At 47.4% G+C, this 18,577-nt stretch overlaps 1 protein-coding gene across 3 annotated transcripts in view; it reads right to left on the bottom strand.

Moving 5' to 3' along the window:
* Positions 1 to 4,408: 4,408 nt before the first annotated feature.
* RBM6 (RNA binding motif protein 6) overlaps positions 4,409 to 18,577 on the bottom strand; it is a 152,565-nt gene continuing 138,396 nt past the window's right edge. For all 3 annotated transcript variants that reach the window (XM_032781478.2, XM_032781480.2, XM_032781479.2), the window contains 11 exons: positions 18,264 to 18,361; positions 17,222 to 17,264; positions 15,764 to 15,824; positions 14,694 to 14,785; positions 13,323 to 13,466; positions 11,646 to 11,735; positions 10,582 to 10,845; positions 9,478 to 9,552; positions 7,652 to 7,749; positions 6,264 to 6,393; positions 4,409 to 4,686 (listed from right to left, as the gene is read on the bottom strand). In XM_032781478.2, coding sequence (XP_032637369.1) covers positions 4,561 to 4,686; positions 6,264 to 6,393; positions 7,652 to 7,749; positions 9,478 to 9,552; positions 10,582 to 10,845; positions 11,646 to 11,735; positions 13,323 to 13,466; positions 14,694 to 14,785; positions 15,764 to 15,824; positions 17,222 to 17,264; positions 18,264 to 18,361 — 1,221 coding nt within the window. In that variant the 3' untranslated portion in view covers positions 4,409 to 4,560. The remainder of the gene's footprint in view (positions 4,687 to 6,263; positions 6,394 to 7,651; positions 7,750 to 9,477; positions 9,553 to 10,581; positions 10,846 to 11,645; positions 11,736 to 13,322; positions 13,467 to 14,693; positions 14,786 to 15,763; positions 15,825 to 17,221; positions 17,265 to 18,263; positions 18,362 to 18,577) is intronic.

Below are 18,577 nucleotides of genomic sequence, written 5' to 3'. Positions count from 1 at the left end.
ATCGATAGCAAATTTCTCCATGTTGGCTGTCATAGGTTCCCGTTTCCACTCCAACTCTCCTCTCCTGTTCTCATGAATCCACCTCGCAGGTCCTGTTGTCGTTCTCTATAAATATCTATTCTCATGGCATCCATTGTCAGACACCGCTTCCGCTACAACTCTGCTCTCCTGCCATACCACGGCAAGCATTGAGCCAGCTCAGATCACAGCAGCAGTTATGAGCATTGTAAACACCTTGCGCATTATCCTGCAAAGTATGCAGCACCAGAACCTGCAAAAGCAGGCAAGGAGGCGACGGCAGTGCAGTGACAAGAATGATGAGGACATGGACACCGACTTCTCTCAAAGTACGTGCCCTGGCAATTTGGACATCCTGGTAACAATGGGGAAGGCTCATGCCGTGGAACGCCGATTCTGGGCCCGGGAAACAAGCACAGATTAGTGGGACCACATAGTGTTGCAGGTATGGGATGGGCTTTCACATGCGTAAGGGCACTTCCATAGAACTTTGAGACTTGCTTTCCCCTGCCCTGAAGTGCAAGAATACCAAGACGAGAGCAGCCCTCACAGTTCACAAGCAAGTGGCAATAGCCCTCTGGAAACTTGCAACACCAGACAGCTACTGGTCTGTTGGGAATCAATTTGGAATGGGCAAATCTACTGTGGGGGCTGCTGTGATCCAAGTAGCCAACGTATTCACTGAGCTGCTGCTATTAAGAGTAGTGACTCTGGGAAATGTGCAGGTCATAGTGGATGGCTTTGCTGCAATGGGGTTCCCTAACTGTGGTGCGGCGATAGATGGAACACATATCCCCATCTTGGCACCGAACCACCTTAGCAGCCAGTACATAAACTGCAAGGGGTACTTTTCAATGGTACTGCAAGCACTGGTGGATCACACAAGATGTTTCACCGACATCAATGTGGGATGGCCAGGAAAGGTACTCTGGTCTGTTTGAACAACTGCAGGAAGGGACTTACTTCCCAGACCAGAAAATAACTGTTGCGGGATGTTGAAATGCTTATAGTTATCCTTGGGGAACCAGCCTACTCCTTAATGCCATGGCTCATGAAGCAATACACAGGCACCCTGGACACTAGTAAGGAGCATTCAACTATAGGCTAAGCAAGTGCAGAATGGTGGTAGAATGTGCATTTAGACGTTTAAAAGTGCGCTGGTGCAGTTTACTGACTCGGTTAGACCTCAGCAAAACCAATATTCTATTGTTATTACTGCTTGCTGTGTGCTCCAGAATATCTGTGAGAGTAAGGGGGATGGGAGGTTGAGGGAAATTGCCTGGCTGCTGATTACGCGCAGCCAGACACCAGGGCAGTTAGAAGAGCACAGCATGGCCTTCTGCACATCAGAGAAGCTTTGAAAACCAGTTTAATGACTGGCCAGGCTACGGTGTGAGAGTTCTCATTCTTTCCCGCCCCCTTGGTTCACTCTACTTCCCTGTAAGCCAACTGACCTCCCCACTTCAATCACCGCTTGCAGAGGCAATAAAGTAATTGTTGTTTCAAAATCATGCATTCTTTATTAATTCAACACACAAATAGGGGGATAACTGCCAAGGTAGCCCAGGAGGAGTTGGGGAGGAGGGAAGCACCGGGTGGGGTGGTGGAGGAGGGGAGGAGGGAAGGACAAGGCCGCACTCAAAACTTATTGAATGCCAGCCTTCTGTTACTTGGAAATTAAATTCAAAAGTTCCCAGGGCTTTTCCAGTATACCTGGCTAGTGCATTTCAGTTCAAAGTGCTGTGCAGAGCAGTCACAATGGAGCACACTGGGATAGCTCCTGAAGGTCAATATCGTCGAATTGCGTCCACTCTACCCCAAATTAAACCCAGCAAGGTCAATTTCAGCGCTAATCCCCTCGGCGGGGAGGAGTACAGAAATCGATTTTAAGAGCCCTTTAAGTCGACAAAAATGGCTTTGTCATGTGGACAGGTGCAGGGTTAAATCGATTCAACGCTGTTAAATTCGACCTAAACTCGTAGTGTAGACTAGGGCTTGGTCTCTAACTTAACAAATAGGTTGAACTAAACTAAAGGGAAACTATATGTGATGTTGCATCCCATAATGCTTTCTAGAAATATGCTTATGAGTGTAAATATGACATAACTGGAATATGTTTTATGCTAGATATGACATGTAACATATCTCTGCAAAAGGTATGATCTACTGAATATATTCATCTTATTTGTATGAATGTATCACTTTTGTATTTGAAGTTATGAATATTGGCTGTGTACTTGTTTGATTTTAAGTAGTCTCAGTGAAGCATTTGGTCAGCTTCTTGAGAAAAGACTATTCTCAGTAAGTGCCCAATCAAGAAACACTTAAGCTGACAATGAACTTTGAAAGATGCCAGTCCACATCTGAGCTTTCCTGGGAATGTGGCATCGGCCTGTAAAGGGCTGAGTCATGCATGGACATGTGACTTGCCCAAAACTCCATCTTGGACTCTGCATAGGAGAGAAGAGGGGTTTCCACCCACAAGAGGGGGACTATATATGCCCCTGGGAAAACCCCTCCATTTGGTCTTCAGCTGACTCAAGAGATATCCTCTCCACCCCAAAGGATACCTGAAAGAAACTGGGACAAAAGGACAGTAACTGCAGGGGTGTGAGTGATTGCTGGACCCAGACTAGAAGGAAGCTAGTCTGTAAAAGCAGCTTATTGGAACATCTTTGAGGGTGAGATTTACCTGTATTAATTTTTTTTTTAACTGTATTAAGCTTAGATTTGCGTACTTTATTTTATTTTGTTTGGTAATTCACTTTGTTCTGTCTGTTATTACTTGGAACCACTTAAATCCTACTTTTTGTATTTAAAAAAATCACTTTTTACTTATTAAGTAACCCAGAGTAAGTATTAATACCTGGGGGGGCAAACTCTATCAGTGTTATAGAGGTTGAACAATTTATGAGTTTACCCTGTATAAGCTTTATACAGGGTAAAATGGATTTATTTGGGGTTTGGAACCCATTGGATGCTGGGTATCTGAGTGCTGGAGACTGGAGAACTTCTTAAGCTGTTTCCAGGTAAACCTGCAGCTTGTGGGGAACGTGGTTTAGACTTGGATCTGTGTTTGCAGCAGACAAGTGTGTCTGGCTCAAACAAGGCAAGGTACTGAGGTCCCAAGCTGCCAGGGAAAACGGGCTCAGAGGTAGTCCCAGCACATCAGGTGGGAGTCCCAAAGGGGTTTCTGTGATTCAACCCGTCACACTATATATAGTAATATTTGCACGAGGCAAAAGAGTTTGAACGAACGAAAAGCAACAGCTCTAGCTGAAGCAGCACCAGTTCCATGCACCGTCACTGGCAGCAAGAAGGAACAGAGGGTGGCAGGGGCCAGCAGCGCGGCACCCGTGCACCACTCCAAGGGGGACCAGAGCCAGTCCCCTACATATACTGCTGAGAGAAAAACTTCTGGCAGCGATGAATGTGGCGAGCACACACCCAAGTTGAATGGATGTGAGCAATAACAGCGTGCTAGACCAGTCAGAGGAGGGCAACCTCATGGCAAACTAGGCCACTGGCAGGAGGGACACAAGTATAACCACAGTTATTAGCCTTGTATTAGTGGTGTGTGTGTGGTCACAAAATGTCAGAGCCCTTCAACACTTGGGGCTGGTTACACACTCCCAAAGTTGTGATGTGGGTAGGGCTGGCAGTGGAAGGCTGAGCAGCCCTTCCCAGCCTGACACCAGGACAGGAATGGGCAGCTCACAGCCAGTGGACATGCCCGAGACCAGGAGCTTATAAGACTCAGGGGTGCTGGACATGTAAGCTGTCAGTAATTCGGGGCAGGGACTATCGTGTGGTCTGTGTTTGTACAGTGCTCTGGCACAGTGGGGTCCTGGCCCAGAGCTGGCTCCTAGGTGCTATGATACAAATAAGTAGTAATAATATATGGCTAACAAGACTATCCGTTAGAACAGTTACTGCTAATCAATGATTCCTGGAAGGGAGATAACCTCATGCTTCAGGGCTTGAGCTAATCTCGGACAGGAGTTCAGATGAGACTCATACCAGCTGTGGAGTTTCTCACACCTTCCTCAAGCGTCTGGTGCTGGCCCACAGAGGCAGGACGCTGGACTTGATGGATCTTGGCTCTGCTCCACTCTGGCAAGTCCTGTGTTTCTAAGAGGAAAGGAAACTTGCTGCAGGACAGTGACTCTGCGTCTGCAGAGCTGGCGAAAAATCATGTGTGCAACATTCTGGAAGCATCACTGAGACCGAGGAAGCCCATCTCTGCCACTCTAGTCCTTCCCCAGTTACCCAAAGGGCAGCATGAGCCCCAGGAGAGATGAGGAGACAGCTGGAGAAGTCTTGGGAAGGTTCCAAAGTGAGGTTTGTTTTTAAAGCAGAGACTTTGGGGGAGGAGATAAGGAAACAGCACTGACAAATTTTCCATTTTATTTAAAAAAAAATTTTAGCAGCAAAACCAGTAACAATTTGAAAACGAAGAGAGAGACTGTGACACAGAAAAAGAGAGAGAGAGAGAGGGAGAGAGAGAGAGAGAGAGATGGGTTTTGTGGAATTCCACTTCATTCACTCAAGTTCCTTATAGCGGGCAAACATAACTCTCCTGACAGCGTCCCGGTACGTTTCATTGGACTGCCTTTTGCTGGGCTTCCCTTGGGTTACTAAGCCAGCTCCCTTCTTCTGACCTTCTGCCTGAAAACAATACAGACAGCTTGTTTTAGCAATTCTTTGTGTTCTCCTCATCAGCACAGGTTGCCAGGGAAATTGCTTTGGCTTTATTTGACAGCTGTGCTAATGACCTGGAAAAGGGGTTACATGGTGCACTAACATGCCGAGAGGATACAGATTTGGGAGGAGTTGCTGATGCTGCCGTGGACAAAAAAAGCGAGACAGCAAACAATCTAGGAAGACAGACTCCAAAGCATGGGCAGTCAATGAGGAGGGACCAATCCAGGAAACAGCAATGATCTGGGTACCAGGAGGGGTGGGAGTGGACAAGAGCCAGTTGCAGCATGTAATACAGCCAGTAATAGAGGCAATCAGAACCAATTTGATTTGAGGAGGACACTGAAGAAAGGAAAAGAGACTGAATCTCAGATCCCACAAGGAACAATCTTTCTCATTAACCTGTCTGAACATCACAACTCTCAGTTGCTCTCCCATCACATGGGATTCCCACAGGCTCTCCTAGCTTGCTCTGAATTCTAACCTTGTGAATGATCAGTGTCACAGAGCCAGTGATTGTATTATGCAATACTGCCTGCCTAGAGTGACCCAACTAGAGCAACAAAGAGCGTGGGAGTTGTGTTTATTTTTAAATGCTAGTTATTTGGATGCTGAGGGTTTGATCAATTGAACCCAGGGATTCAGGTCTCCAGAGGCTAAATGAAACACAAGGCCCTATAATAACACAAAATGGGAGGAGAGGACCTTCCACTTTTGTGGCTTCTCCTTGAGAGCTTGACAGGATTGTCATGAGCTGAGGAATCTTGTTTGCAGGTCAGCCTCTCAGGGCTAATCTGAGCTGGCTTTTCTACAGTGCCCATCCCATCAGCTGCAGGGGTCTCCCAGCCAGGGCAGAGTGAGCACATGGGGACATTTTCTGACCATGTTTGAACCAGAGAGGGAAGGGTGTGTTTGCTGCCTGGGACAATGAGCGTTCAAGCACATACGTTACATTCCGAGCCTCAGATGATCTGCTTTGAATTATACACTGGATTGGAACATGCGAAATTCACAATGTGTGCTATGTTGTAGAGTTAAAAACATCCTCCATTCAGGGTACAGAAACAATACCATGTGACATATGTAACCAACACTACACATATAGCAGCCAGCTAGTCATGTGCTAGTCTCATAAGGCAAAACATTAAAAAGAAATCTCCACATTATTTCAAACAAATGCAATTTGAGACTGAACAACAAGGGGTAAAATGCAATAACTACATTGTTCGTTATGCAAACTCCCTCAACTGTACTTGTCAAGCAGCACTGGCACATGTGATTGGTTTCAATGCAGGTGAACCGGTATGAAATTTCAGGGCTTGTGCTATACAGGAGGTCAGACCAAAGGATGTAATGGTCTCATCTGGCTTTGAACTGTACAAATCTGTGAATAGGAGCTATTTCCCTGTTCCAGAAGCTGTGCACAGTTCTAATCTCACCAAGCAGATCCCCTACCCCCCACATTTCATTCAGATGGGCATGTGAAATGCTACCAAATTCAGGATTGTACTATCTGATTTTGAAGGGAAAGGAAGGCATTTCACCTCTACTGGCGACATCATGCCCTGCTGCTGGCGTCCCAGTCCTGAGCCTTCCTTCCAGCTCATAGCCTGCAACATGCGGTTTCCTTTGTTATTACTATCGATTCTCGCTTTACTCGCAGGGTTATGGTCACTGCAAAAAGAAAACAACTATAAGTATCCATACAGATAGCTTTATTCTATTTTCCAACATGGTACCAGGCATTTTCAACACAGAATTGATTGCACCTTGGATAACATCAAGGGCTTTTTGCAAAGATGCACCCATATTGCGTGCATGAAACATGCTGTTTAAGGCTTATTTTGGGTTCACTATGGTGCATTAATGCATGCATAATTCAGGCACATTGTGGAAAACGTAGTTCCTGAAGTCCAGCTTCAAGGTGATTTGCAGGGGAGTCGGAGGGGAAATTGGTGCGTATCCTTAACAATATATTCTTTAAGATACCCAAAGAAGGCCTGAAAAGTTTTATGTGTATGTACAGCGTTTGAGTTTTATATATAAACTTTGGAAATATCAGGAATGGGAAGTCCCTCCTGTCTTGCTGGAGTTTTCTTTTTGAACACTGAGTTGGGAGGAATTGGGATCTCACACTCAGATTTGAGCTGAAGGGGTAAAGGTGTCCAATTATTAACAAGGGGAGCTTTTCTTTCAACTGTTCTCACTGATCGTTAGCAAAAACCAAACAGCTTTCAACAGTCTGAACAACAAACACTTTCCCTTTCAGTCAGGTTCCAATTTTTAGGTATCTATGCTGTCACACACACAATAAGTTCTCCAGTCATCTAATCTCTTCCAGGAAAAATGGAGAGAACAAAGACCTGACTTTCTGATCCACAAAACACATAGGGAAAAGCCTCCTTCCAAACCTTCATATATCAAAAAGAAACAAGGAGCACCAATCCATTTCTCCTCTTTGCAGGTCACTTTTACGTCAGCCTAGCAAACCCAAGGCTTTTATTCCGCCTAGTATGCCTTGGCACCTGCAGACAAACCATGGCGCTGTGATACCTGGCTCCAGATACCTGGCTCTCAACTTCCTAGGAACAGGGTAGCCAGGCTCCTCCCTTCGCCAGCAAAGATCTGGTCCCAGCTTTAAATCCCCCCCCTCCTCTGCCAACACATGTTGCTCATTTCACTGCCCCACTGTACATTTGGCACCAAGGCCACTGAAAGGTCAGAGAACTCATGAAAGGCTAAAACTCCATGTTGCTTTACACAGAGAATGAAGCCAGCTGTCCAACCCTTCACCCCCTCCTCCATCCGCCCTGCTAGCCTCATCTCATCCAGCTACACATAACGTGCCAGTCTGGTGCACCCAGCCGCTGACAGCATCAGCAGCTCTGAGGAGTCCTGGATGCCCTGAAGAAGGCGGAAGAGCAGCTGTTACCTCTCAGAGTCCCAGGCCTCCTTCAGTCGTTTTCTCTCTGGTGAGTCCAGGCGCTGGAATCTCTCTCTCCGGTCATTTCCCTTGTCCTTAATCTTCCCCTTTCCAGTGGGCAGAAGAGAGTCAGCATTAATAGAGAAGCTATGATTGAATCACTGCCCTGCCTGCAGCAACATAGGGAGCAGCAGTCTATGTAATTGATGTGCTCTCCATCACTGTAAGACCCAATTGCCTCCAAGTATTTGTAAAGACACAAAGAGTCATCTCCTCTGCCTCCTTCCCCTCCAGCCTGCGGGGAGGAGCCTGGTTAGTGAGCAGGGTGGTATGTTTGGGGAGCGACAGAGACTGCAGAACCAGCTTTTCCTCAGTAAGTCATTGCCCTTTGTTCTGAGGGCAGCCAGGCCCCAGCACCACTTTTGTGGCAGTGAGTTCCACAGTCCTGGTCTGGTCCTGTGGAAATTCAGTTTCCCACGCTCACAAACATCCCTCTGTCGGGGAGGGAGAAAGGCTCTCAAGTAGCTAGGATCAACCCCAGGGAAGATTTTGTATATTAGACAAGAGACCTGGACTCTGGAGAGCAGGCACAAAGGGAGACCAGGGAGACACTCACCAGTGGATTAGAGCAGCACTGCATGTGGCCCAACAAAGCAAACAGATGGGACTGTCCCTCTGGGATTCCCAGGGAGCAGCTGGAACTGTCTGATACTCTATGCCAGCAGCTGAAGAGCCGCTTTCTTGGCCTACTGACTGACTACTGGATAAACAGGAGGCTTTTATAGCCCTGTGTTTGCAACCATTCCACAGAGCCTGCCTTACCGTGTCACAACATTGCTCCCAGCAAGTCCAGCATCCAGCCTACTTGGGATCAGACCAGTGCTTATGCTGTGGCTGACACTGGTTGGGGAAGGAGGAATATGGACATCAGCAACCCCTCCAGCATTGCAGACACCAAACTCCTGCTGCTCCCCATGCTCTGCAGGGTGGGTTCTGGCCCCTGTTTCACAGACTGGAATGCTGCAGCTCACATGAGCACAGGGGCGGCCCACAAGGAGCCCCGCAAGGCACAGAGTGCTGGTGAAACAAGAACCACTTACATCCAGGTGGGCTGATGAAGATCAAAGCAATTGAAATCACTGATTTCAAGCCTTGGTATAACCCGTCGATTTTAATCATGTTTTGCAGCTATACTTCAGTTATTGCCCTAAAGAGAGGCTGATTCTCATTGGTCGGAAACCACTAAAACATGTTAACATGCATCTGACGAAGTGGGTATTCATCCACGAAAGCTCATGCTCCAATATGTCTGTTAGTTTATAAGGTGCCACAGGACTCTTTGCTGCTAAAACGTTGATTTGCAGGTAAACAGTTTTTCCACTAAATGTGGTGCTACTTTTTGCTAACCAGGAAGATATCTGATATTTACACGCCTTTATTTAAGCCACTTGACAGCTGCGCTAATTTTGCATACAAGGGTACCTTGAACATCCCACACGAGCGTTAACACCAGCTCCAGTTGGAACCTCCTCCTTTTGCAAGGACAGCACCACACCAAGCCCATGCCCAGCACCATTTGAGAGGAAGAGCAGACTCAGGCTGTCACCTGGCTGACATACTCATCTCTAAGGTCAGACCTTTGCACCAAGGGCCACAGCATAAGACTCCCCAGACTGCATGTGGTTCGCAGGCTGAACTCTGGGTGTTTACAACATGTGTATGGTGGAGGCAAGCGAACGCTGGGCGTTGGCTGTGGGTAGTGCAGGATCCTGCTTTGGTAGGGTGTCAGATGTACCATGCTGAGCTAAAGCCTCCCCACCCCCACACGCACACACCTCTCGCTCTCTCCTCTCCAGATATGCCAGCTCTTGCTCGGATCGTTTGATCTTCCTGTGGATCTCCAGGTTTTGCTGGAAGGAGGAAAACAGAAGTGTCTGTCAGTGGAGAAAGCAAACAGCTGGAATCATGGATTGAGTCTAGATGATTTGACGTTTTGTGCCCAAACTTAACCTTTGACCTCCTGCCTGACCTGCATGCATTAGGCCATAACCTCCGACACTGCCCAACATTGCTGCTTTTGCAACTCATTTAATACCCATGCACCAGCGCCTGCCCTTGGACAGTCAGAACTCTTTCCTTTCTTTTCCCAGCCAAGCTGTAGAGCACGGAATTACCGTCACTGCTTCGTAGCCTTTTGTGTTCTGGAGTGTGTGTGAATTTGGTATTCACTGAAGTGAGCTGGCTGAAGCTGTGCAGAACACAGACAGGTACTGTCCTCGCTTCTGTCTCTGCAACCCTGCCTGCATCCCCCTCCATGCCCGCCTCACACCCTGAAATGTGTCATTGCATGTAGAAAATAGTGTCTACAGATTCAGGTAGTAAGTTCTAGTTTGTATGCAGCACTCTCAGAAGTACCCAGCCAGGAATCCACATCACCCAACAGCTGGCTCCCTTCATCCACCCCATCAGAAAACTAGCAAGCAGCATATCCCAGGACAGGCATGCTCAACCTTATCCCTTTAGTGCCCCTTCTTGCTGAGGCAGGTTAACCAATAACCATCCTACAGCACTGATGACTTTCTATAGCTCATCTCCACACTACATCCCAGGTGTAAAGGCACACAGCTCTTCCCGGGAACCCGTGGGGGAGAATGTCCTGTTTAACCTCCCCCTTCCCAGTACAGTCCCTGGCTTGGGGAGGTTGTTTATGCCTGCTGGGTTCTGCAGCCCATAATACCACACTTTAACTAGTTACAGAGCATCGATACATGTTGTCCACACAAAAAGGCTCTGAACAGAGAGGCTTCACGGGCTACTGAGCCAGGATTCGATCAGTTCCGTCCACACAACTCCTTCCCCTTCCCTCATAAATCACACGCTAAGTCATTTGCAGCCCTGAAGAGTGGGACCAGCTGGGGCCCCCATAGGGCCTCCATTACCTTGTGCAAGTTGGAGAGTTGCTGATGCTTGGTCAGAACTTCCTTATTGGGGAACTGCCTCCTGCACAGTAAACAGGCCAGCTTATTCCAGTCAGTTAGCTTGTCCTCGTCACGGTCAGCCTTCCTTGGCTGCTCCTCCCGCTGCGCCGGTGGATGGGGGGGCTGTGGCCGCTGCAACTGCACCTCCTCTTCCTCCTCCTCCTCGTTGTCGCTGTCTCCTCCATACTCGCCTAGGAGCCCTATCAGAGGGTTCACCACCTTGGGCTGCAGACAGACCAGCAGAGGATAATGCCACTTTCCAACCCCAAGTCTGTTCCACCCTGCCAGGCCCTCATGTAATATCCCCCGCCTCAGTCTCTGCCTGACGGAGAAGTGGGTGGCATTTCAGCAGCATGGGCATCACATGGAAGGAAGCTAGCAGCTAAGTAGTCAAATGTCCCATGTATTCCCAAGATGGGGTGCCTGGCCATTAGCCATCCAGCCTGTATTTAAGCACAGGGGATTGCCTCTCCAAGTCAGGAGGGACTGGGGATGGGGTGTGCAGCAGGATGGCTCTTTCCTGTATGCCAGTTGCAGTGTCATTGTCCTTGGATTTCCCAAGACCTTAAAAAGGGTGAGATTCCTGCGTGTTGGTTATAGACCTCTCTGGTCCACAAATCTTGTGCAAAACAAGTTCTGAGTTAAAAAACAAACAAAAAAACCCTCAGCAGTTCTTGGAACATTTCCTTCTCTGCCTGATGAGCACCAGAAGCAGGAGTACCCCAAAGCCAGGGTGTAAATCAAGGGGGAGAGCAAGAGATGCCAAGTGCAGAGACAGCGGCCTCCAACCCCACTCCATCAGAAGTCTGCATAAAGTTAAGCAAACAGCACTGGGGGCAGGGGCTAAGGCTTTGAGGTCTAGGTGCAAATAGAGGGACCCTCAGCTGCATTCCTCTGCACTCCATACCCTGCAGCAATGGGATTTGTGCTAGGAAAGCAAACAGAAGATCAGGTCAAGGTTCTGTCTAGTTTAATTTTCCTTCACTAACAAGCCAAATGGCAACAAATGCTACGGAGCGTCTTACCGGGGCTGAGCTCTCTTCCTTCTTTGCTGAGGGAGGCAATGGTTTTTTAAAGACGTCTTCCACGGGGGGCTTCTCCTCTACAAATTCATTCTGAAACATCCAAGATCAGGAGTTAAACCTGCAGTGTTCCTGGAGAGCAAAGTGAGAGTGCCCAAAAAGCGGATGGGAACTTGCTTAGCGAGCATCCCTGATAGACAGTGGAAGAACGGAAGGGTTTAATATTGCAGACACACCTTCTCTGGGCTCAGCAGAGGCTGTGTGTGTCCTAGAGGCAATGTCCTTGGAGTCTGGTGCAGCAGCAGCACTCCATGAACCCCCTCCCTCCCAAACACTTTGTTGAGCACTTTCTGCTGGACCAGTCCATTGCAATACTGACAGCAGCTGCCAGGGAGGCTGCGTGTCCCTGCTACAGGCAGGCTGGGATCTAGAGGACATGACAAGAGTAGGATTACCCATTCAGACACCTCCAGTCCCAGAGGACTATGCAACCTCCTGTACTGAACTCGAAGTGAGGGAAGATGCTGAGACACCCACTGTGCTCCTCAGCAACAGAGCTGCGTAATCTGCCTTCAGAGTATTCCCTGTTCAGGGAGCAGCTCTCCTGCACAGGTGCACTACAGCACAGTAAGGACAGGAGTGGAGGCGAGCAGTTTCTGGCTGCACTCATGTCAAAACCCCCATGCCCATCAATCCCCCTCTTGCTGGCATTTGGTTACACTAGCTCCCAGAGACCACAGTCAGGATCAAACCCTGTGTGCTCAGTGCTGTGCCAAACACGGCCTGCCTACGTATGTTTCCCTGAGGTGGATCACAGCTGTCAGCTGGTTCCACACCGCAGTTCCCCTCTGGGCACAGAGGTTATTAACTGTCAGTACTGCCATAGCACGTGGGGGCCCCAGTCCAGACTCAGGGCCCCACTGTGCTAGGTGCAATACAGAACAATAACAAAGGATGTCTGCCCCAAACAGTTTACGATCTAAGCTCTGCCTGAAGCAGCCGAAGCATTGGTCCCCTCCTCCCTCCAGCCCAGGACCGCTGCCTGGCTCTCCTGTCCATGCATGGTTTGGGGGTATGGGTTGATTGCTCAGGGCATGCAATTGGGCGGGAGGTGACGATGCATTTGCTGGCATGTTGTCTTTATGTACCATGGGGATTTTGGTGGCAGTTCTGTTACGATGCCTAGGTGCTTTCAGCATTAGGGGCCTATGAGTTACAGAAGATTCCTAGACTCCAGAGCCTGCAGGGACCATTGTGCTCATCTAGTATGACCTACTGGAGAACACAGGCCAGAGAACACCCCACAGTCCTCTCTCTGAAAGCTCTCTCCAGGAACAGCCAGTCTTGAGTTAAAAATGGTCAGTGATGGAGAATCCACCACAGCTCTGGGTAAACTGTCCCAGTGGCGAATGACTCTCGCGTTAAATGTGTACGCCTTATTTCCAGTCTGAATTTGTCTAGCTTTGACTTCCCACTCTATGGCTGCCATCTAGCCATAAAGAATGGGAAGGTGGTCGTGACTCCCAGGTGGAGAACCCACACTCAGCAGGTACTCTTATGCTCTTTCACTGCCCCTGATCTCCCACCTAGACCTTCAGAACAGCCCCTCTCAGCTCCTTCTTCATAGCTCAGCTGCCGAGCCTGAGACACTGGACCATTCTGATCACAGAGATGATTTACCTTTGCTGAAGTACTTCTGCCTCTCTCCTTTCTGTCCCTGCCAGATGGCTCCTTCCTTTCACTTGTCCTTTCATGGCTCCCATGCCTCTTTCCCCGGCCATTTGTAGGGGCCGATGCTGCTTCTCGGCCCACTGTGACTTGTTTCTGAAATGGAGTGTGTGCAAGAGAGTTAGCAAAGAGCAAACGCCTGGGTCCCAGTATTAGACTGATGATATGGAGACAGCAAAGGAAAGTTATTGCAAGGGCAAAGGGACTGAAGGAGACAGTAGAAGAATAAGACAGTGGGACTGGCACCATGGATTTGGCTGGGTGGGCGCAGGGGTTGGGGAGGGAGGTCTATGGCACAGTAAGCCTGGCCACAGCCACAGGATGCTGATGGCTACCGTCCATGGGGAAACAGCCTCCCATGGGGTTGGAAAGACCTGCTCTGGATAGCACTTTTACAGCAAGGCTGTAGCTAGCGCTCTAGGCTCTATGGACACAACAATGGCTCAGCCGTACAGCGAGAAGACAAGAGATAACGCTTAGTTTTCACCATCACGTAATGGTGGCAGTCATGTACTTTCAGTCTCTGGTGAGGTCCAGCAAGGGCACTCTTCCTGTGGCATGTCTGCTGAACAAAGCAGGGACACAGACCTCTGAGGTGGGACTCCAGGGGACAGGGAAGAGCATAGGGTGGAGCAAAGCACCCTTTAGAACAGTGATACTCCGACTGAGGCTCAGGAGCCGCAAGTGGTTCTTTAACATGTCTCCTGCGACTCTTTGCAGCACATGATATTAAAACACTGTGTGATTTCATTATTAACCAATCTAAGTTTTTAACCAATCAGAATGCTTTTACTATGTTATTAGCCAATTGTAGTTAATAAAATAATACTTGGTCAGTCATTTTGCAGCAAGAATTAGATAGATTAGAAAGATTGGATTAAAAATGAAATATTTCCCCCATCATACTGTTTAAGTATGACTATATAATACTATAGCAAATGAAACAATGAATTTACACGACTGTGGCCCTTTTGGGTAATGTCGATCACTAATTTGGCTCCTGGACACCTTAGGTCTGAGAATCACTGCTTTAGTGAGTTAACTGAACCAACGTGAATCCAATCAGTTCCAAATCTCTCCTCCCAAGTCAGTGCTGTAGACTCTACTGGGAAGGCAGAGCTTCTTGAACTTTCAGGAGCACTAAGCAGGGGACAGGAACTGGAAGTAAAGCCCAATCTGTATTCCCATATCCCAGACCTCCTTCAACTGCACCATCCACAGGGGAAAGTGGCACCAACGCTGTGAAATGTGCTCCTTAGAGGAGAGTTCACACAACCTGCTATAAAACCAGCTAGGTGTACACTCCCCTGCCCACCCACTCACCTGTGTCTTGGGGTCATAGTATAACCCAGCTATAGGGTCATAGTAGTTCCCAGTGTCAGGATCATAGATGAAAGTGGACACATCTGACGGAGCTGAATGGGAAGAGAGAAGAGCCAACATCAGATTCGCCTTAGGAGAAACTTTTACAAAAATACAGGTGTGCACAAATATTGAGCTGGGGGAAAGATGACCAGCCCTGGAGATGGAAGCCCTCTCTCCACAGAGCACATACAGTGCAAGCTTCCCCACACTGCTCTGCCAATATCTTTCACTCCTCTAAGGCCGAGAAGATAAATTTGTTTTCATGACGCATCCAGCTCCGACTTTGGTGGTGCCAGTTAATGCAATGCAGGCATTTGCCCACTGGTGCCTGGACTGAGACCACCAGCTGATTTCATTTAAAGGGACACAGCCAAGTTGAAATCAGTTTCAAATAATGGTCAGTTTCAAAATAATGACTTAAAAGTGGTTTGATAACCTGCCCCTGCCCCTACTTGACAAGGTGTGTGCCTCTACAATGAAAGCTGCTCAGAAACAGGAGGGGAAACACTGATCCTACAGGGCGCCCATGAAATGAGCTGCACACAAAGTGCTGTCAAAGGCTTCCAGCAGGCACATCAAGGAATATGAAGAATGTTTTTTCTCTCTAATCACCATCAGTTGCAGTGATCTGAGGTGTTACAAGTAAGGACAGTCAATGCCACACAGAAACGAAATTTTTTAAATGCTATTTGTACAACCCTCCCATACAATTCCTGTAACTAAGAGAGATCAGGGGAAAATATTTCTCTATTATTTACACTGGTTGATCGACTGTATACAATCAGTTGTTTTCCGCTGTTTGTGTGGGTCTTTTACACACAGCAAGGGGGAGAGAAAAACCATAATAAAACAGGACAAAGTGACTGTAAACCCAACAAAACTGGTATGGGAACTGAGAGGTGAGAGTAGGACCAGAGCCTACTTTCAGCTCTTAAAAAATTGATTGATTTCAAGTTGGCAGTGCTCCTTTAAGTACCTATAAAGAAGAAAAGAATCCACGGTAAAAGCATGGTAGAAATTAGCCTTACACTGTGCTCGACTGTGTCTCCGAGATTCAGCACCTCTCCTGTCCCGCATGCCCCTTTTGCCCTGGAACAAGAGAGCTGTTTAGACACAGGTCACAAAAGGAGACTATCTGGCAAGCACTCCTCTCTCACATGGGCTCCAAGACTGCATGGTGACATGCCTTCAGACATTTCTAATAAGGGGACAAATGTACTCTCCCAGGGCCTGATCCAAAGCCCACTGAAGTCAAGAGAAAGACCCATTTACTTCAGCAGGCTTTGAACAGGGTTCCAGTTCAACAGTGATCTCCAACCTGTGCTGTACACAGAGAACATCCCACATCCCATCCTCCCAATGCTGTACAGAAGAGATCCTGACTCCACCTTGGATTGTCTGCAGCTGTTTTTTTAGAAGACTCTTATGGGTAAGTACTTTTCTGAAGTTATGGCAAGTATTGATTAATAGACATGAGCCAAGATTAACTCTGTGAAAGCATTTCAGAGTACAGAAAACAGCAGCAAATTCAGCAAACTTTGTTCTCAGACAAGAAATTGGCTAAGCAGAACAATACGAAAGCTCCTGAGTTTCTGTTGTGTGAACTGTAGACTAGTAAAGAAGATAGTTGCATTAGTCAGACTAGACGATCACAATGGTCCCTTCCAGCCATGGAGTCTACAAGGAAGAAAATCTACAATCTTTCTGGGAGCCGGTTTCTTGCAGTACACTCAGTTCACCTTACACAGTAGGGGCTTTGAAATACACCCCCAAACCACTTACATTTATAGCACGTTTGCTTACAGCTTACAAATCACTTTATACATCTCTGATGATCCAACGCACCTGTTTGCGCCAGTCCACTAGATTACTGTTCTGTACCTTTCTTTCTCTCTCTTCTGGATACTACCTTTGAAACCAGTTGCCCATGAAGGTACTTGTCCTCCAACGTAGAATGGATGTATTTTGTCTTTGACAGGCTTTTTCTTTGCTAATGTCAGAAGCTATATTTAGCTTTGCAGAGTATGGTAGGATAAATATATATCTCTTGACAAACATGAGCCAAGTGGACAGAACTGTGGGAAAGCCATAATATAATATGGTATGCCCTACGCCCAATATCTGTGTACTGGCTAAGCCAGACTATTTGATCCCTTCAAGTCTCTGCCTTAGGTACTGAAGGTCCGAGCAGGGCGTTATAGACTGAACGGTGCATGTTGCAATGCCTAAGAGTTAGGAGCATAGCAGTTTTGCCCTTGGCTGAGTATTCTGCCTTCAACCTGGGGAGTTTTTGGCAGTTCAAAGGAAGTGGTCTGGCAAAGGAAAGCCCAGTCCCCATGCTGGCCACCAGCAGCCCAATCTCCCCTTCAGCGTGAGTGCCATCACAGCCAACAGCACAGACAACAACAACCACAACTAGCCCCTTTTGCTAGCTACAGGTAGAGAAGAGAAAATAGAGAAAAGATGCAGCACTGGCGCAGACCTACCGGGTTGTAGTAAAGTTTGTTGGCCTGCTCCCCGTAGTCATTTCTAGTGAGAGAGAAACAGAATTTCCTAATTAAAACTAGATTAGCTTCATGTTTGAGACCCCTGCCCTAGGAAATGCTGAAGCCCCATCTCCTAGCCCCCAGGAAATGGGAATTGGTCAGTGGACACCAACTTTAAAGGCTACTTGATTAGGACAGTAGTTCTCAACCAGGGGTATGCGTACACACAGGTCTTCCAGCGGGTATATTAACTCATCTAGATATTTGCCCAGTTTTACAACAGGCTACAGGAAAAGCCCTAGCGAAGTCAGTACAAACTAAAATTCCATACAAATGACTTATTTATACTGCTCTATATACTATACACTGAAATGTAAGTACAATATTTATACTCCAGCTGATTTATTTTATTTTTATATGATAAAAATAAGTAAGCAATTTTTCAGTAATGTGCTGTGACATTTTTTTATGCCTGATTTTGTAAGCAAGTATTTTTAAGTGAGGTGAAACTTGGGGTATGAAAGACAAACCAGCTTTCTGAAAGGGGAACAGTAGTCTGGAAAGACTAAGAACCACTGGACTAGGAGGTTAAGCCCATACAGCCGAAATACTCTTGCCATTTGTTTTTCAGACACCCAAGTCACCTTGTCAAACCTGGATGACTAAAGTTAGCCTCTTAAACCTCTTGGAAGGTACCTAATTACCTATCCAGGAACCTGTGCACTATTTGGGTGCTTAAGCTTTAGGCCTCCAAGTATGATAAAGCAGCAAAGAATCCTGTGGCACCTTATAGACTAACAGACGTTTTGGAGCATAAGCTTTCGTGGGTGAATACCCACTTCGTCAGATGTATTCACCCACGAAAGCTCATGCTCCAAAACGTCTGTTAGTCTATAAGGTGCCACAGGATTCTCTGCAGCTTTTACAGATCCAGACTAACACGGCTACCCCTTTGAAGTAAGATAAAGTGGCCCTAACTGGAGAAACCAAGGCACTACAGCCCATTGTACATCGGATAGTGTTGCCTCTCGTCTTCTCTCACCTTCTCTTTCCTGTGGCTAGATTCACAATCACGGTGTGCCCATCAATGCAGATTGGGGGATCCAGGTTCTGCAAAACCTTCACCAATTGCACTGCTTCCTGGGGAAAAAAGAGAGACAAGCTTGCATTCTTCAGAAGGAAACAGAAGCTCACTTCCAAAATCCAGCCATGATGGAATGAACTCTGAAGTGACTGGGGCTGTTCCAGGTGAGATATTTGAGGCTGAATCCTGATGAGAATACAGGTCACCCACCACACCATGTAACAGGCTCCAGAGGTGACTGGATATGAACCAGGTCTTATAGTTTGATTACT

The sequence above is a fragment of the Chelonoidis abingdonii genome, chromosome 16, assembly GCF_003597395.2.
Source record: "Chelonoidis abingdonii isolate Lonesome George chromosome 16, CheloAbing_2.0, whole genome shotgun sequence".
Taxonomy (NCBI): domain Eukaryota; kingdom Metazoa; phylum Chordata; order Testudines; family Testudinidae; genus Chelonoidis; species Chelonoidis abingdonii.
Note: the sequence above shows the minus strand (reverse complement) of the source record. Positions and strands in the feature narration are given on the sequence as shown.